We start from the raw sequence: 26,391 nt of genomic DNA, 5'->3' as shown, positions 1-26,391 counted from the left end.
GCCAACATTTCAGATGCTCAGTCAGTGTCCAGAGGAAATATATGCAGAAGATTTTGCAATCCTTCAAAAATTCATGGTATATCTTTATGATAAAAGTAGCACTGATGATAAGGTAGACACTGCAAGAATGACTTTGTTTACACTTAAAAATAAACAATATAATAATATTCCACCAACAGAAGATACGCTGAAATTGCATGCACTTTGGGCAGCATATCAGGCCGGACACATTTGGGGACGAGCTCTTGAAAGGAGTCCAGAATTGCCATCGCCAAGTAACTGGGGGTGGAAATCTGGAGATGGGGAAACATGGGACATTATGTGGACAAGAAAAGACCCCGTAGCCGAAGCATGTAAAGAACTAAGACGATGCAATTGCAAAAAAGAATGCAAAATCTGTAAATGTAAAAATGCAAATTTACCATGCACTTCACTATGTTCCTGTCCTTGTGACCATGAATAGATAGCCTATTATTTACATGTGAATCATTGTCATGAACATGATTTACGTACTCAGTAGTAATAACTGATAACAGAAATGTTGACTGTACATGAATTGTCTTTTTAAGAAAGTATTTTAAGTCTGTTTGGGTGGAAGTATCAAAGTTTAGACTATTCTGCACACCTGACTGTCAAATTTGTGAAACCCTTTCTCTTTCCATAGTACGTCACACACTTGTTTTTGTTGAATACCATCTTAAATCATTCATACTGTCTTAAAAGTAACATTTTCAAGGTAGTAAGAAATGAGACACATCTACATTGCTTTCATAAAGCAACTTTCCTACGTCAGTCCTGGACCGGAATGGCGGCCATTTTGAATTTTGACGTCACGAGCCGCCATTTTTAATTTTCGTTTGGTTAATTAAACTTTTGAAATCTACATGGTCCAAAGTACATGTGTGCCAATTTTCATGCTTGTGTCACCAAATGAAGTATTTTCAGTGTTATCTACCTCACTAAATCAGAAGTTGCGTTGTACGTGATGTAAAAATAGCGAAACACACAGTCACTGAATGAGCCTGCCTGGTTCAGGGTGTTTTATTTTAAAGGGCGTCATGATTATTTGTGCAATGACGTTACGAACAACGCAACTTCTGGTTGGTTCGTGGTTGAACTTCGATAGGATTTTATCATGTTTAAATGGCTACCTGCTTGTGGACCTTAGTAGTAGTAGTAGTAGTGCAGTTTTAAGTCTAGTTTTAAGACCTTGAAAAACAATATTGTACAATCATGTTTGGAGAAGTGAAAATACTTTTAATGTTGATTGATGATTTCAATAATATTGTATTATTTTCTTGCAAAGAAAAACACAGAAAAAGTTTCAAACGAAAAAGTTCAGCAAAATCTTAAAAATATATGAAACATGATAAAAAATTTCAACAACTCTCTTAAAAAGCGAAGACAATTGTCAAACGAAATGCGACAGAAGAAAATTGAAGCCAACATCGGACTCAGCAACCGACATTCGAACAAAGAACAACTACAAAGGGGAATAAGCAACACAAATGATTTTCGATACGAGGAAAAAGTTGCAGAAAAACGAAGTCGCTCGGTTTGCAACTAAGTTGACGGGCAAGAGAAAGTGGCGATGAAGCTGCACAGCTGGCAACGTTTCCATCGCAAAACACTGATGGCAATTTTTGCAGAAAGGTGAACTCGATTCGGACAGCATGGTAGAGATATCAAATGTATTGAATTTATCTAAAAAACTTTTGACTTGAAATTTGATTTCAAGCAATAATTTTGTTTTGCGAACAACTACATATTTTTACGTTCCAACTTAGCAAACGTTTGAGAAAATACATCTCTATGTCCATTGACCACACTCAAATCGCTTCTTTTTTCAACGACCACCGGTGGCATTTCTACCAACTGCACAGGAGACATGTCGTCCTTCATCGCATGGCAGAGGTTCAGAATCTGTCCCCGCATGACGGAAAGTTGTTTCTCGAACAAATTTGGATCAAACAATCGGCTTCGCTGCAAGACGAAAAACAAAACGTCACAAACGTACCAGACAGCAAAATCCGCCATTTTACATTGGTTTAACGTCTGCGGATGTTGAATCAATGTTAAAATGACTGATTTTGTTGTCTGGGATATACGTAGTTCTTTTGATAAGCGGCGGCTACACAATGACTAGGGACCAGACAGCATATGTTTAAAGTGAGAAACTTTTCCACTCCATGGCTTGTTACAAACAAGGTACATGTGCCCTCCTTATCAACCAATCAAAACGATTCATTTTCTTGTTTCTACGATTTGTATATGCTAGTAGCCTTTCTTGAAGAAGACGGTAAAACTAACTAGTGAAACGTCAGAAAACAATTGGTGCCGGTGTCACATCCTGTTTGCACTCTTCGGTCGTTGTTGAGCATTCAGTTGTGACTATAAAGTGGCGTTTGAAATGTAGTTGATATGTATCGCTACACCGGTGTGACACGGAGACTGGCATTGTCAGTGGTGACACCCACACCGCTTGTGACGAAAGCTTGAAAGTTTTTTCTAATCTTAATCCTAAGTTGCTGCAAGTCACATCGGCGGTAGCCACTTTAACAAGTCGAAATTCTGCCACTGCGAATGACTACAATGCAACCGCCAACCAATCAGAACATGTTATAAGAGGCTACTGTCCAATTGTGACCCTTCTAGCACTCATTCGGAGAGTTAATGCTTGTTTTGAACTTTATTTGGTAATTAGAGAAGAAAAAGAGCAATAGCAGTGGTGGGAATCGAACCCGCGTCAATGAAATGACTATTTTCTACCCCTAACCCTAACCCCTAAGCCAACCAGCTGACAAAAAATCCATCACTTAATTTGCTTTCTATCATCTTCTTTTCGCCATTTTTTACGTCACTTAAACCGTAGCTTGTGATTGGTTAGCGGTTTCATCCTAATCAATTTCAGTGGCAGAATTTCGACTTGTTAAAGTGGCTACCCATCGGCATGGTCACATACGACACCCAACGGTTACTTTCTTCTGACATCCTGCGTCAACCCAGAACTGGCATTTCAGTGGTTAAATATTTGCTTTGGAGTTTTGAACATACGCGCAAGTCTGTGCAAGTGTGCAGGATAGAAAATGATTACTCACCGAAAACAGTTCGTATAGCTTCAAAGAAAGCTCTTCAATAAAATTAATATTTGAAAGTTTTTCTAAAACCAGGTCCTTGATTTCGTTAGAAAAAGGACGCTGAGCTTCGGGCAGTTCGCACCACTGGTAAGGATCTGTTAACAAACAAAATTTTAAGCAAATGAAAACCATTAATAAATGACTAAAAACATGTCACCATTTTGTGTCCTTTAGGAACTACATAGATCTACAACAGGGTTCTTGCCTATTTTACTCTCGTTTGCCCTTTGCCGATGATTCAAATAATAGTAACAATAAATCATAAATAACACATAATAATCATGTTTCATTTTGCACCCATTACAACAACAAATAGTAGGCCAACACTGCGATCACAGATGCGATACAGCAGACAAAAGGAAGCAGCGAAGGGACATCTAGTCTTCGAGTCAGCTGCTCCCATTATTTTGGCATGCCATTAAGTATCTTTACCAAGACATAGCGGTTAGCTTTGGAGCGGTGTCGAACCTACGTCCTTTCGAACATTGCGCAGACGTTCTCACCACTCGCCACGCAACGAACCAAAAATACATTCACTTTCACCCTATACTTTTGGGTGAAAAGTCGTGTAATCATCATCTAGTCTACTTTTCCGACACCAGTAAATTTACCCCGGAGAAGAACCCTTAGATCTAGGAAAAATGCACAAGTGATAATACTAACAGGACTTTTGAGGCTCTGGATGCTTGAAAGGAAAGGCATGGTTGTTTCCCAACGCCTTTATGTTGACACGACGTGGTTGGCTCGCCCACAGTTCATCGTGGTCACTTTCGTTTTCATGGCAGTGAAATTTGTCAAACTTGATCAACCAATTTTCTTTCCGGCGACCTGCAAAGCGAGATAAAAGAACTCTATAAAGGTGTGGAGACTCAGAGAAAACTATTCTGGTCTTTCGTTAGATAAACGTAGCATTTTTGTCTACACTACAGGGTATACACGTCTGATTTGATTACTTGTTCAGTATAAATTGCGTAGCGTTAAAGTCTCCAGATAACAAATCAACTATTTTTTACATTGATTCAACGTCTGCAGACTCAACAACATCTGCAGACGTCGATCCAATGTAAAAAAACGCTTTATTTGCTGTCTGGGTCACTTTAGGTAAGTCTGCTACTGCAGTGCAATCGACTACAATATTTCACTTCGACTTATTTTGCCTGTCTTTACCTTATTCTAGGGGGGGTGGGGTTAATTTTAATTTCAACTTTAGCCCTGGTTTTAGAATACAACAGGACATTCTAAGACCTTTAGAAAAAAATGTTTGAAACTTGTGTCCAACCCGTATATTTTTTATACAACAACATTTTTTATACAATTTTGTACAACAACGTTGGATTTTTCATAGAAATATTTACATGGATATTTTTTTTACAGCCGTTTAATAATGTTATATGTTGTATTATAAAATTACTGTTTAGACACTGTGAAAAGTTTAATGACAAGATCCGTTGTAGATCATGTCCAGGAGTAGGCCTAATGTATGCAAATTGGCGATGGATGCTACTATTGTTAGAACAGTTAGTGATGGCAGTCGCTTACTTGTTATTATGAAACAAGTCAAATGTGCATGGATGCCACGGCATGGATGGATAAAGGACCAAGGTAGTTAATATCCATGGCTGGCTGAGCTAACAGCTGTCTGGGCTTCCACCTGTGTAGGCCTACAGGTTAACCAAAAACCATGGTGCCAAAGCTCTTCCCGGCTTGTGGGTCAAGAAACAATGTTTTGGATGAAAATTTCAACTTTTTTTCTAGAGGTCGCAGAATGTCCTGTTTTATTCTAAACCAGGGCTAAAGTTGGATTTTGAAAAAAAGCCGATTACCCCCCCCCCCCCCTCATAACTTTGCAAAATGACGAAACGCGGCAGCCGCACAACGTAAACGTGAGTTGGCTAAGACTTTCATTACTGCGTGTCATATAAGGAACATTTCTTAAAACGTCATGAATCATGTTCCTACATTGTTATTTTGCATCCACACGGTCACCACGTATAAACAACTTTTGGCTAAAGAAAAAAATTGATCAAAAACCTAGACAGCAAAACCCGTCAGTGTTACATTGATTCAACGTCTGTAAACGTGGACGGCCGCCGTCTCCAGATGTTGAATCAATGTTAAACTGAAGAATTTTGCTGTCTGGGAAGTTATCCTACCACCTACCAGTGTTGCAAATGATGTAGTCCAATACGACGAGTTTTTCAAATTGGAATTGATATTCTTTGTTGTGCTCAGAAGGATATCGGTTGATTTCAATCAAATAGGCCGCGTTTTCGTAGCCATTTACAAACGTCTGCATGAAGCCCACCTGCATTGCATTATCGACAATTCAAATACGGCAACATGCTTGATAGGAAAATAAAGTGAAGTTTTGAGCGGAGAAGAATTAGAAAAGGGGAGCACTGAGCAGTGAGGGCAACAGGTGTGATTGGTAATAGAAACCCCATTCCTCCACGCTTGATATTAAGAGTTGGATCTCTTCAGCGGCCGATTAAGCTAGTTGTCTGATTAATTAATCGAGAATCAGTTTGTGCAAAATTTATCGGCGGATCAGTAATCGGTAATTCTAATCAGAAGGATTGTGTAAGGAAAAAATAGCCCATCAAACAAACATCTTAATCGGTCGATTTGCTTCATCCGTTAATGATCCACTGTTGAAACCTGCCTGTGCCTAGGATATTGTAGATACTATTATTATGTACATGTGCTTGCTAATTGATATGATCTTCAACACGCTACCAGTTGAATAAAAAAGCGATAAAATTAACCAATAGAATTCTGCATTAAGTAGAGCAGAGTTTGTTGCGAGTAGCCGAGTGGTGACAGCCCCTGTACGCTCGGAAAGGAGTCGGTTCGACACCTAGTAAAAGTATTGGGCATGGATATTGCCTTGTTTGCTATGCGGTTCATTAAATACAAATTTTTGATCACCGGGTATTGCCCTCGTGACGACAAGTGCAGAATTAAAAACAACAAGCTGTAACTAAACTTTCCGTCAACAAACGCAAGTGAAAATACAGCCAATTGCCAACGTTTTTAAGATAGCAAGCACTAACCCTTCGCGTGAGACCTTTCTGGCTGTACTTCTTATCACAAGGAAATTCCGAAGTCGCGTAGTGCATCACGTGGGCACTGTCCCTGTCAATAATCTTCCGCTCCAAAGATGCACTTATCAGGTGCACAACCTGGCAAAGATCAATGTTGTACTTGGTTACAAGTTTCTGTTATGAAATGGCACGATACGTTGTCCGCGAAGAAGACTTCATCCCAGACAACAAAATCCGCAATTTTGACGTTGAATCAATGTAAATATGACGGATTTTGTTGTCTGAGATGAAAAATAACATGCAAATGTCGACTATACTTAAAAACCATTCTCAGTTAAAAAACAACATCATTGTAAAAAAAACGTAGAAAAATCGTTTTGTATGACTGATTTCTATCTAAACTAAATACTGAGCTTATAGCCACGCAGAAGACAACCATGTTTACCTTAGTTTTAGGTACAATGTTCAAGTTCAAACACGAATCAACAATTGAAGCCGCGGTTTCGGACAAGTAGCCAATGCCAGGAACAATTCCGTCAGGTTCGAGAGAGTTTGTAGCGTGCGGCTTGAATCGAGCGATTACATTCTGAAGGAAGTCAACAAGAAACAGTTCAGAATGGACTGGCAAACTGAAAAGCTACAATAGTAGCTTACTCTGAAGAGATATGTACGACTTTAAAAGCTAACCATTCAAACTTTTATTTTGTATGTTGTAAAAGTAATATTTAATATTAAAGTGCCTCTGACAGGAAAATAAATTCGCTAAATTTACCTAAGATACCAAAAAGATGACACTAACAAACTTCCCTGACCAGCAAATCGTAAAAAATATCAACAGGCTACTAAGTTACACGCTTGCAAACTTTCGTTGACATCGGCGAATCTGGCACTCATTTAATTGCGAAAATAAAAACGGCAACACCGCTGTGACGTCACAGTAAGCGGGAAGGATACATTCTTTCTCTGTGATGACTTGGTAAAGTATGGTACGGCTAATGCAAAACGTGAATGTGTGGGGCTCTGTTGGTCTAAAGCATGTGCAAATTAAGAATTACCGAAATGAAAAAGTGAACTTATTATTACTATCAGGTTTCGATCTAATAGGTTGAGTTTACTTTTATCAAACAGCATCTCAATTCAATTGAAATTGCAGTTTCATAGGGCTACAATTTTCATACTTTTTTATTTGTCCTAATCTGGCTATAGCCATTTGCAGTGTAACAACAGTATCTCACAAACAGCACCTTTAATTTATGGTTGAGGCAATGCCTACAAATTGCTGTTTATGTGACATTGTCAGTGACAAAGACCGTGTGCTTTCTTTTCCCACAAAACAAGGTAGGCCTACTGAGAAGAAAATGATCAAAGTTTTCTTCAAGTGTTCGAAAGTGGGATGGGCCATACAAAACTAGTCGTATATGTTCACTTCACTGAAGATGATTTTGTTAATACCACTAAAGTAAAAATGCCTACAGGCATGTGTTGGAGTGTATACTACAAGGTGATGCTCTCGGAAGCAACAATCGGATTGTGATGCCGTCATGCATTGTTTGGCGAATCCGAAACAATTTTCCAGATCCAGATGGCCGTTACACAGGATTTCAATGGCCAACTGAAGGCACATTATGAGAGAGAGAGAGAGAGAGAACTTTCATTTATTTTTGAATAGTGATGATGAATTAAATATGAATGATGATTCGTACGATTTCTTCATTTTTCACTTAAAGTATATTTTAGGTTTTGTAGGAACGTATCCAGTACAGTTTTATTAAACTGCAAAAAACAATAAATCTTCGAAAAAAGCAACGCTTGTACCAACTCCGACCAAACTGTGATCCACCAATTACATCTAGGAAGCGTTTGTTTCATCCGTTGCTAACGACGTCCACTTAGGATGACGTAACACCACCAAAGTCGTCCCAGAGCAGTGAATATGGAGTTTCGCCTGTGGTGGCGCTGCGGAGCAGTCGTTTGATTAAATGACGCCCTAACCAGTCGAGCTACGAGGTTAAGATTAAAAAGTTTGCTAAGTGTAATTCTGCGCTAGGAAATGCTTTAAAAAGTTACTATACTTGGATCCAACCTGTCAGGGGCACTTTAAAATGAGCTGCTCTCTTAAACTTTCGGGGGCTAAAAGGCGCATATGAAAAACTGTATTTATACAGAGCAGTGTCAATTCTGTCTAACTATACCACGTGTATTTAAGTATTTTTGTCTGCCCGGTTTTGTAAGATATCCGATAAAATATTTAAGGTTACTGAACTTCAAGATTAACGAGAGTGATTAACTTTGTTGAATTATTTATTCTTCTGGTATGATTTTTGTAACTTGTGTTGTTGTGTTTTTCTTGAAAAATGTAAAAAAATTCATAAAAACCAAAAAACGTGAGGATAAGTTCTCAAATCGCGCAGTGTATTTTTGTACCATGTTAAATATTTTAATTGTATTCAACACTACAACTGCTAAGCCACAGAGCTACATTATATGGATAAAGTGACCCTAGATATGTCTTGATAGAAAGTTGAAGACGAAGAATCTAAGCATTGCATACAGTGGCTCCGAGAGGGGGGGAAGTCGGGCCAGTTTCCCCCTTAGCAAAACATTGTAAAGGAAAAACGAGTAGTTTTTTGTTTTTGCACTTTTGAGGGGGGCCATTTTTAGTACCAAAGTAAAAATATGCCAACTAAATAATCAACAATTTCTTAAATGAAGCGCGTAGTTCCAAGTATTTCTCAATCATTGTAGCCTAAATGTCACTCTCGATGCTTCTCATCAAGAACAAATCATTTTCGTGTTAAGGTAGGCGATGTTGAACGGCTTCAAGACGTAAAATCTGAAGCTGAAATGATTTCTGTACAGGGATATCTAGAACAACGGGATTGCTGACTCTGTTTTGAAGTGGACAATAGGAGGGTTACTGCATCATTACTGCACAAACTAAAATGTAGATTTCTCAACATACAACCCATTTCTTGTTTTTAAAATGATGCTTGAAGATGAAATAATTTAAAAAAAGCAAAAAAAAATTTGAAAATGTTGCCGTTTTTTCCCAAACCGCCACCAAGTGGTGAAAAATACACAAATTTTAAACACAAATATTTTTAATACCACTTACTGGATTTGAATCAAATTTGAACAGAATGTTTATAAGTATCAAGACTGAAGCTCTATGGAAGGAAATGAAGATATTTTGAGAAAATAAAAAGTTATTCGAATTATTGCATTTTTTCAAAAATTTTTGATCCTCGGACATGAAACAAATGGGTGCCGACAGCATCATGGAGAAAATTTCCAAAATTCTTTGACCAGAGGCTTTGCATGTTTACTCTGTCTGATAGTGTTAAAAATTTGAAAGCGATTGGCAAATAAATGAAAGAGATATTTGGGATTAAATTTTGGTACTATGTCAAAAATCACATTTTACGAAAAACAACAATAAACATTTTCAACACCTTAAAGCCTCCTTTATCATAATTAGACACTTTTTTTGCCTCTGCTTGGGTTTGTAATTTTTTCTTAAGTGCTTTTAATGTTTTTCTCCTGGCCTTGGATGTGTCAAAGCTTCTTTTTCTTGATTTGTCAAGTCAAAACTTGTTGAGTATTTGGCAGATTTCTGAATATGCAGATTTTGCCACTGTCTTGTTTTCCTAATTTTTTTTGCTGAAGTAGAAGGTTGGCAAAAAGGGCTTTGATCTTCTGTTGTTGGATGGCTTTCTGGTGTTACAGGAAAGGTTACACTTGTGTTACAGTAACAGTTCATCAAGTCTACCACCATTGTTAGACTTACAACCAACCTTATCCAACTTTCTTTGTTTAGCAATACCACGAAATTGAATTTTCTTACTTCTTTTCATGTTTTTTTTTATTTCCTATTTTTGATGACTAAAACTTGCCCAAAAATGATGCAATAATCAATTAAATATGAAACCTAAAGCTGTGTTCAATACTCAATAGTCTTGGATGACTAACAGCAAAAGTTTGCTTTAAAACGATGATCTTAAGTCAGCGTGGTCCAACTACGTTTGACCTACAGGCCACTTTACAAAAACGTGACAACTTGCGGGCCATTTCCAATAAAATGATAGTGAGTGTGTAATCGAAATTGTTAAACAATAGCAAATATAAATTTATTGCAAATCTCTATCAGTGAGATGCCTGTGGTCGAGGTTTCTCTGATACTATCATTTCTACATCAATTTCAATGTTAGTGGTAGCAAGTCGGAGACTATCTTCCAGTGTTTCGTCTATCGTTCGATTTCTGTTTTTAGACTTGACTCACACATGCTAGAAACTGTACTCTCACACATGTATGTGCTTCCAAACATTGAGTGCATTTTTAATGCAAAATTTTTCAGTTTGGGAAATCTATCCTTGCTGACTAATTTCCAGAAGCACTCTGAGGTTTCATTTTTCCTTGACAGCAAGAATTGGTTGCACTGAAGCTCGCAGAGTTCGAGCTGAAGTTCTGGTAGCTGTGTTTCCACATTAACATCCATAGGATTGTTATACAAATGGAGATTAGGTTTTAATCTATCAAAAGCTTTAAATCTATTCTCAAATTCACAAGATAAATCCTTAAAATCTTTCACAAAACGGGAGCATTCCACTTCATAATCATCTACCACAAGTGCATGCAAAGAATCAAAGTGTGAAAGGTCGTTATTTTTCAAGCATATAGCAAAAAGGCGCAGTTTCCTCTGGAAAGCTTCAATGTATCCAACTAAATGTGAAATAGTTTACTTTTGCCTCTGCAAATTTAGATTTAACACATTCAAGTGCATTGTCATGTCTGTAAGGAAAGCAAGATTGCACAGGAAGTTTTTGTCGCATAACTGAGTTTGGTACATTTGTGTTTCACCCAATTGTTCTGTTTGAAGAAATGATAGTATTTCCTTCCGAAGACCGAAGAAATGAATATTTAAAGGAAACAAAAATATCCGGAACACTAGGTACATATCAGCCTTTAAGAAGCCCAGTTTTACTGACGAGACCTGACAGGTTGAAACAGTATAGGCCCTGCTGTCTACAACTTTGAATTAAATTTTTGACACTTTTTATCCAAATGTTATACTTGTTCTGATTGAAATTACTTTCTGTAACATAAATACAAATTAAATCAATACTGTGTAAGCTCACGGGCCGCAAAAATTCTATCCGCGGGCCACATGCGGCCCGCGGGCCTGTAGTTGGACCACACTGTCTTAAGTTATAGACAAGGCCAGCCATTAGTTGTTGCTATGGGCGTTGCTAGGGAAGATGCCTAGGAGTGCCCACTTTCAAAACCTTATTTTAGCTTCACAGCAGGGATATCTAGAAAAGGCGACTTCTCAACAGCGTAATTGACACGCGCTTTCGCCTTTTTCATTTTCGGGCGTTAACAGCGCTGACCCTTCTAGTTCTAGTGTCCATCGCTTTATCGAAATTTGCAAAGTCGGCAATCCCGTTGTTCTAGATATCCCTGTTTCTGTATCACTGAACGGTTTCGATTGTATTGATAGCGTCAACTTGAAAACTGGTGCTGTTTTAGCTAAGCGGAAACTATTTTTGCTTGACAACTGAACCTTAACTTCAAAATCTGCGTTGGCCAGGCATAGGATGTTGTATCCAACATAAGTTATCTGGGAAAGTTAAAGGTATCAGTCCAAGCACGATTAAAGAAAGTAAATCCTGTATATTTTTTGTTTAGGCCTATGGATCATCATCAGTCATCATCTCCGCCTGCAGCAGATTGCGCATCAACATGAGTTATTTGCTTCCAAGATTGGCGATTTTGAGCCAGCTCGCCCAGTGTCGCCAAGTTGAGTCCGGTCCATGATTGGATATTGTCTTGCAATCGTTTTGGTTGTCTGCCACGTTTTCTTTTTCCTTCTACTTTTCCTTCTGTGCAAACTTTGCTGATTCCGAATTGTGATCTTTTAGTGTGGACGAACAGTTTTGATTTTATTATTGCTGCAATTGGATGTAATTTTCTCATAGTTAAAAGATCTTCTGTTTTCGTGTGGTCAAGTAGCCTTTTCTTGGTCATGCTTCTCATGATGTGATTTTGGAAGGTAGTGAGTTTTTTCTTTATTTGAATTTTTTGTTTATGGATGTTGCTGCTTAGGCTAAATCTAGTTGGAATTCATAATGTTGCCTACAGACAGCGTTGTTCAAATGTCTTATCATTTTTGAGTAATTGATTATCTGTAAGCTTGTTGCATCTTTAAAGTTATAGCCCAGTCAGAGGAAAAATTCTGAAAAATCTAAAGTAAGCTGTCCTATCATCTTGCAAAGAAAATTGACTTCGAGAGGGTAATCAAGGCGTGGTGCAGGCAAACCCAATGCTTTACATTACCCTTTTGCAATTGAAGCTCTAATGACGTTTCTTAAATGCATCAAGTTGGAACCAACAAGAGCTTGATCGGAAGCTGAGTCAATGCTAAAGTAGCCTACAACTAACAGTTTTAAGTTTGTGACTGCTTTGTATTATGTGGATTACGGTCCTAAACAAGATTCACTGATGAATTTAATGAAATTAAAGGAAGATGTAATCTAAGTAAGAGAAAGCTGAGAAGAGTAGGCTACTACTCGCAAGCTAAAGTTGCAGTAGCAAAGAAAATGATTTTCTTTTCCTGAGGTCAGAACGCTTTTATAACTCCACTCACTGTAACTAGCTGAATCATTCGAAGGAAATGTATTCTATCGTACCAGTGCCGGTCTTAGGGTACTTCGGGCCCTGTGCGGAATATGCTTTGCGGGCCCCAATGACAATGATCCAACTCAGTAGTGTAGCTAGGTATTTTGAAAGGAGAGGAGGTGGCGGCGTGATCGCCGAAGGCGACACTCAGCGGCGGGGTGTCTGGGGGGCTTCCCCCAAAAAATTTTGAAAAATTAGTTTGACTTTGGGGCATTCTGAGAGCATGTTCAACAAAAATTTGGGTATGAATATTACTGTAAAATGGTGCTGTCCGGTGGCATAGCAAAAGGATAAGATCATGCTTTCTTTGGCATTTTTCGGAAATAAAGCTATGTTTCTATGTTGAGTCTGGATGCAACTTATTTCGTCCCCTGAAAAATTCGTACCCCGATTTCGTACCCTGAAATCGTGTAACAAAATCAAATTTCATCCCCTGAAAAGATCGAGAGAAGTTTTGAAATGTTTGAGGCAACTCCGATCAGCAACTTCGGCTATGTTATTTTTTTTTCTTGATCTTTTCAGGGTACGAAATGTTCAGGGGACGAAATAGGTTGCACTCGTTGAATCTCTATGTTTTCTTGTTGTTAATTCCTTTGTTGAATTCACTTGTTGAATTTTTCCATTGAAAATGACAAAATTACTGCATTTTCTGAGTAGGCTAAATTGCGGGCCCCCTAATTTGCGGGCCCTGTGCGACTGCACGGTTTGCAAACCCCAAAGACCAGCACTGACCGTACATTACAAAGGATTCGATAGTTGTTGGAATTGACAAATGTATCAACAAACTCAACCATATCGTCGATGAGTTTGAAGTTCCATGAAAATTTCATCGTATGTCTGTTGTGCAGTTGTGGGCATGTGGGACAAATTTAAACCATTTGTAGGCTACAACAACGACATTTTTCAAGACATTTTGGATGAGTTGGTACTTTTGACAGAAAGCCACACAGCAAACTTCAGCTGCAAACCAGAAGGAACCACCCCATAATCTTTACACAAGGAATCATTGATTGCAACTTTCGAAAGGTTTTTCCAAATAGTTTTGTTATGATTTTTTTGTGTTCCGGTAGCTACCTCCAACGGTTGCGCTTTGAGAACGTGATTTTAGCAATTACTAAAATTTGTAAAGAATTATTTGCGCTCCAGTAGGCCTATGACTAAAAACCGATTGAAAAGCCTAACTATAGGCCTACATGCTGTGCATCAATTCAGACGTCGCAAAATTTTATCATTTGATGCTGTGATCCGTAACTTTGCATTGTATGGATGTCCAAAGTCCGGCCCGCGGGCCAACTCCGGCCCACGAGACGTTTTTGTATGGCCCGCGCCTGTTGTTGTACAATGTGTTATTTTTGGCCTGCAGACACACAAAAATCATATAAATTCAACTTGCAGTTTTTAGAAAAATTATTGTGGCTGTTTGGCCCGCGAACACTTATTATCAAATCTGGCTCGCGTGGGAAAAAGTTTGGACACTCCTGAATTAAATGCTTGGTTGAACTATTTTCGTTGCCTGTAGGCCTATTGTGTGTTTACAAAGCTTTCTAGACAAAATAGTTTGCCTCAATGGCATTTTTGCTGCAAGCATAATCCAGTGATTATTATTGATGATTTTTACATTGAAGGAAGTTCTTTTCATGCTGAGGAAGTAGGCTAATTTCAGATTAACACGAACATGCAACGCAAGATACAAATTAGTTGTATATTTGCTAAAAAAATATTATGGGGCCCATTTTTCGTATTGTTTCCCGACCAGTGCTGACTACTCTCGGAGGCCCTGATTGCATATAGAATATACGTTGTTTTGACCATCATTCCGTCTGTACTTACTCCACTGTTATCTTTCACAAAATAACTTTCGTAACAATCTCGACCTTTTCTAGGAGATGGACTGCTATGCATTGAAGAGCACTGGGCAACCAGCACATTTTCAACGTGCGGATGGTCGAGGAATTCGTTGATAAACTCAGAGCAACTGAAATGAAAATAATGTGAATGTGAAAAACGATTAGAGACATTGCGTCGCTTTTTTTAAAAACAAACGTAATTCTGTAAAAAAGAAAGATAAACAATAAATGCTACAAAAAATGCTCAATGCCAAGCAAAAAAGCCAAGCAGAGCAAATTACATCAAATGCAGTTTTTTGCTATCTAGGAAATAGATTGAATGCAAGTGCAGTGGCGGCTGGTGAGTTTTAGAAATGGGAGTGCTGCGTGTTCGCCGAAGGCGAACCCAACAGCGGGGGATCTGGGGGGCCTCCACAGAAAATTTTGAAACATTACATTTCATTAGGTGCATTCTGAGTGTATTTTCAGCTCAAAGTTGTAATAAAAGTTTAAGATAAAACTGGCTTATTTAAGAGTTGCGCAAATGTGTAATATTTTGAAGGGGACGATCAACAAACAAATGTGAATAACACGTTCTAGCTGTTGTGCTGTCGCAGCATCTGAACACGACAGGGTAATGTAACTCACATTATAAAACAATGTTAGTATTAGTAGAATATTAATATTCATTAGCCTACAGGCCTGACTGGTCAGTCATAAACAACAGCTGAAAAGCTTAAAACCAAACAAGTGGTTTCTAAAGTGACTAACATACGTAGGCTAAATTAAAAATTGTTAAGCCAGCCTACCATTGATCCTGCAGAATCTTGAGTACCCTACCAGACGAAAACATACGAACTATCTGCAGTTTCAAAACTTTTTAACTGTTTAATATTAAGAATATCAGCTTTACTTTTTTCTTAAAGCTATTCCAAGCTTTAAAACGTCAAATCTCCCTAACAAATCCTAATTGCTTGCAGCAACCATCGTAGTGAAATTTCACAACGTAATACTTGCCGTTCCATTTGGGATAGCAACATAGCATACTGGTCAATTGTACTGTATACTGTTTAGCTTTACATTCTTCGTGAACTGACATGCTTGGCGATGTTGTATGATGTCACTAACGCAAAACTTTGTGAAGACAACGGAGGGAAATAAAAATGTCCATAGTCCATAGTTTTATTGAAATTGCCAATCACAATTAGTCATGTGAACAACGTTTAACAGATCAAATCAAAAAATGCCAAACAAAATTTTTCGGGCAAAAGAACAACAAAAAAGGTCAAAAAACTGCCAAACAGGTTTTTTTCATGCCAAACGACATAAAAAATGCCAACCTGGCAACCTTGAATTGTACTGTTTGTAACACAGCACAAGCGTTTGCTATTTGTTTGCATAGGGAACTCAAGAAAACACGCGGCTCTTTGACGTCACGATCGAGTGTTTGTTTTATTGTAACCTTGGGCAAAATATTTCACAGCACGCAGAGTTGCCAAATATAATTTACACAGTCGGCAATTCTATGAACAGATAACATAAACTACATTTTGGGCAGAAGAAACGCTAAGATATTTGAGAAAGTTTTCGTAAAAACTTTTGTGGGAGTGCTGCAGCACCGCACCACACACTAGCGAGCCGCCCCTGTGCAAGTGGTGGTTGTGAAGCGGCAGTGACTGCAAGAGTAAGGTTTGGTGAAATTCAGAGAGTGTCGAGAGTTGTTATGTGGTAGATTTCCGTTGAAAATGAGAGGAAGAATATATATACTAGTTGTGTGAGATCTACAATAGGGTGTTTTTAATTTTCTCATATCGTAAGTTTGATTTGTACAGGGCACCAGGTTGTTACAATTGGTAAGAAAACAATGTCTTTCAAATTTCAAGAAATTATTTCAACATTTACAACTTGCGCAAGGAGGTTGAAAAATTCGCAAAATCAATAAAACAAGCAACTTTACAACACGCAACCAAATAACCAGCTTTATTCAGTACTTTTAATATGCACGCATTTCAGGCACGTTTATAGGATAACAAAGCAAATATAGCAACAAAGCAACTATTCCTCTAACAACCTTTACACCGTGTTTCACCCATAACCGAGATGATCAGAAGCAGTGGCGTATTTAGAAAGCTTATTAGGGGGGAGGGGGGCAATACATTGTGTCAGTCAGCCGTGTAGCGGTCCAGAATCGCCAAAAATACGATTCCGCAGAAGTAAGTTACTGTTCCAATCAATGAACCAACAAAAGATATCAAACACTTCAGAACATAAACAATAATGGAACATAAACAATAAGTTAGTCCTTCCGACCTCGAATATCTTTTGAATATTCTCGACGATTCGCAATGACAGCCATCGCATTAAACTTAGAGTTTGCGCTTGGCAAATATGTCAATGAATGCATCATACTCGAGTACAATATAATTGTTTAAATACATCTGAGCTAGACCATCCAAACATGGCTTTTAATTTTTTTGGCTACGGGAAATTTTCTTCGATGATGCTCCACTACCTGCAGAACGTACTGTTTCTGCTCCTCATCTCTGGTCAATGTCGTATTGTCGAATTGAACTCTGTCATGAGCGCCACTCCTCGTTCTGCCAAATCGTTTGTCACCCTCAGGGCAGAAACTGTTTCCTTGGCACTCTGGTACGCCTCATTTTCAGCCCAGTATTTAGGATCAAGGGTTAAGAAGCTTTTGTCTAGACCAAGTATTGTGAATAATCGTTCAGTTGCAGTAGTGCAGAAATCAGACAGTTTTCTCTCAGCAATATCGGTACCACGGCCCGGTTTGGCGGATCTTCGGATCCATGACTGTTTGCCATACTGCGAACCATTTTCCTCTTATTAATGTCAGTGACTCTGCTGTCAAACAGTGCAAAGGCAATGAGACCTTCCGACAAGTACCACAGGTGTCTGGAGTAAGCCTTGAAGGCTAATTGAGATACTTCTCCATCATACGTTGTTAAGTTCTTCATAAAATTCAGGTTGTGGAGAGGTGCCTGTATGGCTGAATCACAGCTGTACCAGTGGCCTATGTAATAGGGCGGTCCATATTTGGGGCTAAAAAAATTTTTTCATAATTTTTCAAGTCTCACCCCCCAAAAAGGTTCCATTTACCACAAAAAACCCTGTGTAAAAAATTTTTTGAAAAATATTAACGTTTAGAGGTTCCTCGAGGCCTCTGAAAATTTCATGTTTTTATGTATGTATGTCATACCTCTGTTATGAGTCAATAAAGGATGTACTTGAATATACTAAAAGTGGAGAAGTTAACGTAGTAATGGGCGATTTTAATGCAATAGTGGGTGACCATTATGAATATCCCACAACTGGTCGTTATGGATTTGGCAATTTAAATGAACGTGGAAGAAGGTTGCTGGAATTTTGTAAACTTAATGATTTAGTAATAGCGAACACTCTTTTTCAACATCCTGCTAGGCGGTTGTATACATGGCAAAGTCCAGATTATCAATTTCGGAATCAAATTGACTATGTTATGATAAACCAGAGGTTCAGAAATGCAGTAAAACAAGTTAAAACGTATCCAGGATGTGACATAATGTCTGACCACAATCCAGTTGTTATGAAAATCCAAATAAAGCTAAAAAGAGTGAAAAGAACAAATATGTCAGAACATACCGACATGAACATGCTTAAAAATAAACAATATCGAGAGAAATTCAGTATTGCAGTAAACAGAAATTCCTCAAGTAATTACACAAGAAACTATAGATAGAAGTTGGAATGAAATTAAAGAAACCTTAAATGATGCAGCTGCCAACATGTTACCATCAAAGAGGAAAAACATTAAACAGCCTTGGATTACTGAGAAGATACTTGAATTAATGCAACAGAGAAAGAAAAACAAATTCAATAATCACAAGAAATATAAAGCTTTAAATAAGGAAATATCTCAATTATGCAAAGATGCTAAACAAAGGTGGTGGGAAAATCAATGCAGTGAAATAGAACATCTAGAAGCATCTCATAAGTCACATAAATTACACAATAAAGTTAAACAGCTAACATGTTTGAAGAAAGTTGAACAAGCAAACAGCTGCATCATGGATAGTGGAGGAAAAATGTTATTTCAGGAAGAGGATATAAAGAGTAGATGGGAAGAGTATGTAACAGAATTATATGATGATGATAGAACATGTATGCCTGAAATTACCAACAATGAAGGAGAAGAAATATTGATATCTGAAGTTGAGAAGGCCATTCAAGATCTGAAATGTAATAAAGCTGCAGGAAAGGATAACATTTATCCAGAAATGCTAAAAGCACTCAATGGTAGAGCTCGACCGATATATCGGTCAGCCGATATGTATCGGCCGATATCAGGTGTAGCCGATATATCGTATCGGCTATTTTTCGCCGATAAACATCGGCTAGCAAGAGCACACTCAAAACCAGCCATACATGCCTTTAGAAGAAACACAAGTTGCTCAAACGTGCTTGCATAGCACAAACAATTGCTGTGAGAATATAATTTCCCGCCCATTCTAGTGCGCGCATCTAGAAAATGTTAATGCTGTATCCCTTAGCTTCCATTCAAGCAGGAAAAATTTCGAGTTTTACGTTGCTTCAACGATTGATGACATTTAATCAGTGTAACAAAGGTGAATTTTTCGCTAAGAATCGATGGGAGTGCGGGTGTACTTCTACACTAACCACGCACAGCTTATTTCAAGTCTTACGTCACAATGACTGGCTTTGATCTCCGAGTGATATTGATAAGACAAGATTCGTTACAAAATTAGATTATACGAGTAGGCTATCGCAGCAAGATGCAGCAAAATTTGTCAAGTTTTGGTATTACAGTAAGAAAGAAAAGGTCCAGGGAAAATTAACTTTCGTTCACATGACATGCAAAAATAAACCCAAAGAAAAAATCCTAGTGAAACTTTGCACAGAAGAAAATAGTAGCGTCATTGTAGAAGTTGCAAAAACAAAGAAAAAAATCCTGGTGAAACTTTGCACAGAAGAAAATAGTAGCGTCATTGTAAAAGTTGCAAAAATAAACCCAAAGAAAAAAGCCTAGTGAAACTTTGCACAGAAGAAAATAGTAGCGTCATTGTAGAAGTTTTCCGATTTGTGCCCAGAGCATTGTGACGCAAGAAGCCACACGACCTCTTTCGGTTGAAGTTATGCGGCGTAATTAAGCAAGCAACCACCTGCACCGAGTCCCGGGCGGGTGGGCCGCGCCCGCCGGACATTTCAGAAATTAAAAAAAAAATTAATTCAATTTTAAGTCCAAAAATTTCTGTAACCATCTGCCACCTTCTAATACTAGCCTACTTACCTTATTCGCAAGGTTTTGTCGCCATATGATAGGCCCTACTAGACCTACTAATTAAGCGATTAGTTTTCGTCAATTATTGCCATGTTACATTCATGCAACGTTAATCAACGTTGATTCGCCGTTAAACGAGCAAAAGTGTCCAGCCGCGCGGTTTGTCTCCACTCTGCCACTCGTAAGCCCAGTGCTATAAATCAAGTAAATTGCGCAAACCTGTGAGGAACTTCATTCGCAGCAAAAGTCTGACCGCAATTTCCACTGCTGTTACATCGTTTTAACATCGCCAGATGTTAAATCGGTTTAAAAACTGTAGCATTGTTCTTCAAAGGAGTAATTTTCTCTCAAACGACGTCATCAATTAACTCTGCTGCTAAAATGCTCTATTTTGTCGTCTCAACCATCACAGTTGCGTCTGTTACGTCACTGATATTAAACTGTGCACTACTGCACAGTGCACACGTGTTGGTTTGGCCGGATGAAACCGTTGGTTGTCATTAGTTGCAATTCAGCTCCTTCGTTATATAACTGTTCTAATTGTAGATTCAATGTAAGCTCGGTTCAATAGCGCAGTTTATCGCTAGATATTTGCAATTTATAGTAGTAGGAACTAGGAAGCCTAGATCTTGGACCTTGGTGGTAGGAAAACAACAGTGGAGTTCTACATTATTATTGGTGATCACGACGTGACGTGACAGTATGTGTTCGCCCGCCCAGCTATTTTGAAAACTCGGCGCCTATGACAGCAACCAATGCATAAACTTTCTTGGACTGGTTTGTTGCTTAATAACCTTGTTGGTAACAAATTTTTTGTAGTTGATATATATCGGCCGATATATATCGGTATCGGCCTAAAAATTTCATAAATATCGGTATCGGCCTGAAAAAGTGATATCGGTCGAGCTCTACTCAATGGCATAAGTTTAAAACGCATACACAAATTATGTAATGAAATATATATGACTGGATTTATACCTAAAGAAATGAATGAAACTGTTTTTGTCAGACTACCAAAGAAATCCAAAGCAAAGAACTGCAGTGACTTTAGAACATTAAGTTTGATCAGTCATGTACTGAAAATTTTGTTGAGAATAATTTTATTAAGAAATCGAAAATCTATTGAGAATGAGGTTAGCATGACTCAAAGTGGATTTATAACTGGTAAAGGAACACGAGAGGGTATACTTAACTTCAGAACAATTTGTGAGAGTTACAATGCAGTAAATAAAGATGTATATGCATGTTTTATTGATTATGAGAAAGCATTTGATAGAGTTAACCATGAGAAACTGATTCATTGTTTGTCCAATATTGGTATGAATGGCAAAGACTTACGTTTTATTATCAATTTGTACTGGAATCAAAAAGCATTTATTCGCATGGAAAAAGATTTGTCTAAAGGAATTGATATCAAGCGTGGAGTACGCCAAGGATGTGTACTTTCTCCATGTCTTTTTAATTTATATACAGAAATGATTTTTCGACCCATTGATGATATGAAAGAAGTAAAAGTTGGCGGCTTGAATATAACAAATTTACGCTATGCTGATGATACTGTTCTGTTGGCTGAATCACAAGAAGATCTTCAAGAAATATTGGACAATGTTAACTCAATTGGTAAAGAATTTAATATGAAAATTAACGCTAAAAAGACCAAATCCATGATAATCTCAAAATCACCAGACACTCCAGTACTCCAAATTATAATTGACAATGAAATTATACAAAAAGTAAAATCTTTTTCATATCTTGGTCATTTAATAACTGAAGATGGGAGGTGTGACCATGAAATTCTTAGACGGATAGAAATTGCAAGAACTACATTTGGAAAAATGAAAAATAAGGTCATCCTTAATCGGCCACCCCCACTAGTGGGGAACAAACCGACGATGGATTATGATGATGATGATGATTTTAACCAATCAACGTTTAAATTTATCAATTCGTCTCAGGATCTTAAAATGCTATATCTGGTTGACCCTATTATACAATTCTGAAACTTGGACAATGTCACAAAAAATGGAGAAACGGATCGATGCCTTCGAGCTCTGGACATACAGGCAAATGTTAAAAATTTTGTTAACAGTTTTAATTCTTTATATAAGGACAAATCATTGTTGGGAGCTTTTATAGCCAAAGGAGCTGTTATCCACGCCTTGATATAGATACGTGTAAAAAACACACATAGGTCATGGAGACCGTTTGCTCACGGCACGTCAGGTGAAATTGACTTCGAAATAACCTTAAAGGTGTATATCACTTTCATCATCCACCGTGCATGATGGCTTGCACCAGGTGCTTAAAATTAGCTTGCCCCAGTGTAGTATCTCCAAGAAAAAGCAATAAGATTTCCATTAGTTCACGATAATCATCACGAGGTTGCTTTTCCTTGGCCAATACTACATGAATGAACTGAATAAGGTCATCCTTAATATCTTTAACACGCGCTGCAGCTTCTTCATCAGTGGAAGAATCTTCATAATTCTCTTGAGCTATGTACTCCTACTGCTCGTTGAATATGACCGATCTAGATAGTACTTCCCGCGAACATCACATGCTGTGACGACGGACATGTCCGCCATGCTTTTCGAGGCCTGCTATTGTGTCTTCTAATAATACAACTGTGTTTTGTGAGAATTGTGCAATACGGTACACATTTATGTCATAGAGTGGAACAATTATGTCTTTTGAGAATTAAGCAATACAAATTTGTGTCTTAGAGTGGAACAATTATGTCTTGTGATTGCTGTTAAAATACTGTGATTAAGAGTGCTTTCAGGTGTTTTCATGTCTGCACAAAGTTGTTTAGAGGGTTTCAAAAAGTTTATTTCATACCGCATCACACCCCCTATACATAGTGTATGGGGAAATTTCTAGGGCCTTGAGGAACCTCTAAACATTAATATTTTTCAAAAATATTTCACACAGGGTGTTTTTATCTAAAATGGAACCTTTTGGGAGGGTGAGACCTAAAAATTTCAAAAGTCAAAAAATAAGGACCACCCTACTATGTAAACACTCACAATAAATAAGCACATGCGTAGCAATTGACTGGACGTTTTGGGCTGCGTCTGTCTTCGGCCAGTGGTACGAAGGTCCAGTTGGAATTGCTTCCTGAACAGCCATATTTTAAGAGAATATATCGCTCGTGCCATCCATCTGGCTCGATGAAGTGCACCAGGGTAACGGAATTTGACACCTCTCTCTCTCTTCGGCACTCCTCCGAGAAATATGATGCTGAGTTCTAATAATTCAGCGTAATCGTCCCGAGGATGATTGAGATCCAGCTTGTCGGCCGCTAACTTCAGGATTTCTGCGCGGACAGGTTGTAACTGATCAGAAACAGCAGGATCGTCCAGAGATGTGCTGAAGTTTGCTTGATCTATATTTGGCCAGAAGTCGCGGAACCGAGCGAATAAGTCGATGATTGGGGACTTAGAAACAGCATCTACCAGAGAGAAAACTTTTTCAAGGAAAATCTCCGACATGTGATGTCGACAGGCTAAATTCAAGAGTTGTTTCTTGAGAGAAGCTTCGATCAAAACACAGACTCCGTTCTGACAGCCAGTGTTGACACTGGTTGTGTCGAAACACATTGCACGTACAAGATCCGCTATGCCCCAACTATATATTGCGGAGACCACTGCTTCAGCTTCGACGATTGATTTTCCCGATTCTAGTTTTGGTACAGCCAGAAGTTTGGTAACGTCTTTGCCAGACACTAAAATTGGCAAACGGTCTACTTTGATGTGATTGTATTGCTCATAATCACCCATGATCTTCCCATCCCAATGTATGGTCAGTGGGGTGCAAGGGTCAAAAGCCTTCCTAATTTCGTCCGACAGCTTTTGGCAATAGATCTGGCGAGCTTTGTGAATTGAACTTGAGCTAATCATCAGATCACCGGTTGGATGGAGCAATTGCTTGGACACCGCCAGTGCATTTAAAATATGAACGGCCTTCCTCGAGGTAGTATTGGTCCTGTCCAATGCTGCTGCTATCTCGGGGGTTACTACAGCAATTTTACCTCGTCGGAATTTCGGCAGACAGCTTGCAGCACTGGACCCAGGCTGTTCGGAGCACGTTGATCCACCAGCTGATGGATGACGCCCATCTCCAGACTTGTCGAGACTCGAGATTATCTTCTTGCTGAGTATCCATTTCTGAATCACTGGATTCCAGTATGGTTAAATTAGTAGATTCGGCAACACGAACTGCTTCCGCCTCAACTCGCTCTCTCTCCTTTAATGCTCTATTCCTCACTCGCTCGTCTCTCCTGCATAGAACTATATCAACGCCAACCATGGAACCTAGGCACCCCTCTTCTCTCTGGGCAAGAAGGAACTGGCGATCTTTTTCTATGTTGATCATTTTAAAAAGCATTACTGTGTGCTATATCGAATAGGTGATCCAATGATTTCTTAAAGTCTGTCCGTTTGACTAACTCAAGCGCACTCTTACGATTGATAGGTTTTTTCAAGTTTTGCCATTTCTGGTGTAATTTTTTCACCTGATTAATCACATGGTTTTGATGGCGTGTTGGAATTTGTGCTCGACTCCAAATAGGCAAAAGCAAAGATACTGTGTTCTTGACACTACTTTTCAAATCAAAACCTTTTTTACAATGAAAATCAAACAAAACTTGAAGCACTTCTCCCCTCGATGGTAATTTTACAGCACTGAAATGACCTGAACTGCTACCTACCAGCCAAATTTTATCTTTAGACCTTGTCACAGCCATTGTACAACCACAAACTGTTAGTAAACTGAAATAAATGCAACAGCACAACAGACTTGACAGTGTAATTTTTGCAGTTTTACGAGGTGTTGCAATTGTGACATAACAATGCTTTACATTATTTGTTCTGTGAAGTGAGGTAGCCTACAAGTACCGGTAATTGCTTATATTCCGCTGCTAGATTATAGGCTAAACAACCTAAACTATAGCTTCCTTGTGCAAGTAGTAAATGTCGACGGATTTCAACAAAAATTTGCCAAAAGGATTTTTTTACTGAAAGGAAATGAACACCACCCTGTACATTAATATTAACATTAATATTAGATTCTATTTGAATAAGTTTTAGTAAGTTACCGTATCAAATTGTTGCAATATTTTCTGTATTTGGTATATTTAGCAATACTATGAAGAAAAAAAAGAAATGAAAAAGAATAAAGCAAGGATATGAAGGTTTTGGACATTCAGTGACTTTTATTTTTTTATTTATTTAACATGTAAATTTGCGTTTTTTTTGGGCTAGTTGTGCTAATAGTAATCTTCTGTAATTTTTTCGTTTCGATCCAGTTGTGGTGATGAATCCTATAGGAAGAAAACCGGTTCCACAACATAAATTATATTATATTAAAAAAAATTTTGAAATACTATTGTGAGTGTTAACCTGGTCAAATGGTTTAAGGTTTAGACTTGAAAAAAAACTATTGATTTATTTTTTATAATATTAACAATGGTTAGAATTTTGTGTATTACGCTAAAAACACCCTAATCTACAATGCTGTACGGAAGTGAGACATGGTGCTTACGGGAAAACGAATTGGCGATTTTAAGAAAAACTGAGAGAGCGATGGTGTGTAAAAGATGTGTAATGTGTAGTGTAATGTGGTAATGTGTGTGTGTAATGTGTTCTTGAGTCAATGTGTAAAAGAGATGTTATAAAAGGTGAGCAACACAATCACTATATTCGAGCTGCGAGACCTAACAAGCAAAATGGTGCATTCCAATGAGCAAAGTTGCGTTTTTACATCGTTTTAACGTCTGGCGATGTTGAAACGATGTAAAAAAGGCAACTTTTACTATCTTGTTTAATGTGTTGTACGTACTTGTCCTTGACACAATCATTAGAAGTAGAAGGGCGGGAAAAGGATGTAGTTGTAGTTGTGGAATTGGACGGGGATTCGTCTTTTCTATAACAAACCAACAATTTGTATCAGGTGAAACAACGGCAATGTTTAGAAGCTAATAAAGGGCGGAATTCAACTGATGTAACTTGGATTTCGAAAACAGCACGAAATGCAGCGGAGGTGGCAATAGAATGCAATCAGCCAATCACACTTCAATATGGGAATGTCGCATACACAGTAATACACACACAAGTAAAAGACGCCAGCGTACCCTGTATGATATCAATGTAATAAAAAGGACAAAAAACCTTCATTATAAACTCACTTCCTCTTGTTGCTTTTATCGAGGTTTTCCAACTTCATCCAGGTCTGGGCTGTGTGTTTGTTGTTACGCTGGCACTCAAATAGGATATCGCGGCAAGACTTCTCCGCTATTTTTAAAGCTTTATTTTCATCCTTCAAGCTTTGATTGGCCTGCAGTAAACCCAGCAAGAAAATCAGCCGCTTTTACATTCACTACAACATCAGTTAACGTTTACAGACGTTGTAA

At 38.2% G+C, this 26,391-nt stretch overlaps 1 protein-coding gene across 1 annotated transcript; it reads right to left on the bottom strand.

Annotated features, from left to right (window-relative positions):
* Positions 1-1,212: 1,212 nt before the first annotated feature.
* Positions 1,213-26,309, bottom strand: LOC145782578 (phosphatidylinositol 4-kinase type 2-beta-like). The gene is made up of 9 exons (XM_082594390.1): positions 26,167-26,309; positions 25,821-25,904; positions 14,688-14,832; positions 6,627-6,767; positions 6,191-6,319; positions 5,298-5,442; positions 3,801-3,965; positions 3,099-3,232; positions 1,213-1,983 (listed from the first exon to the last, which is right to left on the bottom strand). Exons 1-9 carry the CDS (start codon positions 26,202-26,204, stop codon positions 1,762-1,764), a joined length of 1,203 nt encoding a protein of 400 aa, XP_082450516.1. The 5' UTR covers positions 26,205-26,309; the 3' UTR covers positions 1,213-1,761.
* Positions 26,310-26,391: the final 82 nt, after the last annotated feature.

Source organism: Aplidium turbinatum, chromosome 13 (assembly GCF_918807975.1).
Source record: "Aplidium turbinatum chromosome 13, kaAplTurb1.1, whole genome shotgun sequence".
In the NCBI taxonomy this organism is placed as follows: Eukaryota; Metazoa; Chordata; class Ascidiacea; order Aplousobranchia; family Polyclinidae; genus Aplidium; species Aplidium turbinatum.
This window is presented reverse-complemented; position numbering and strand designations above follow the sequence as displayed.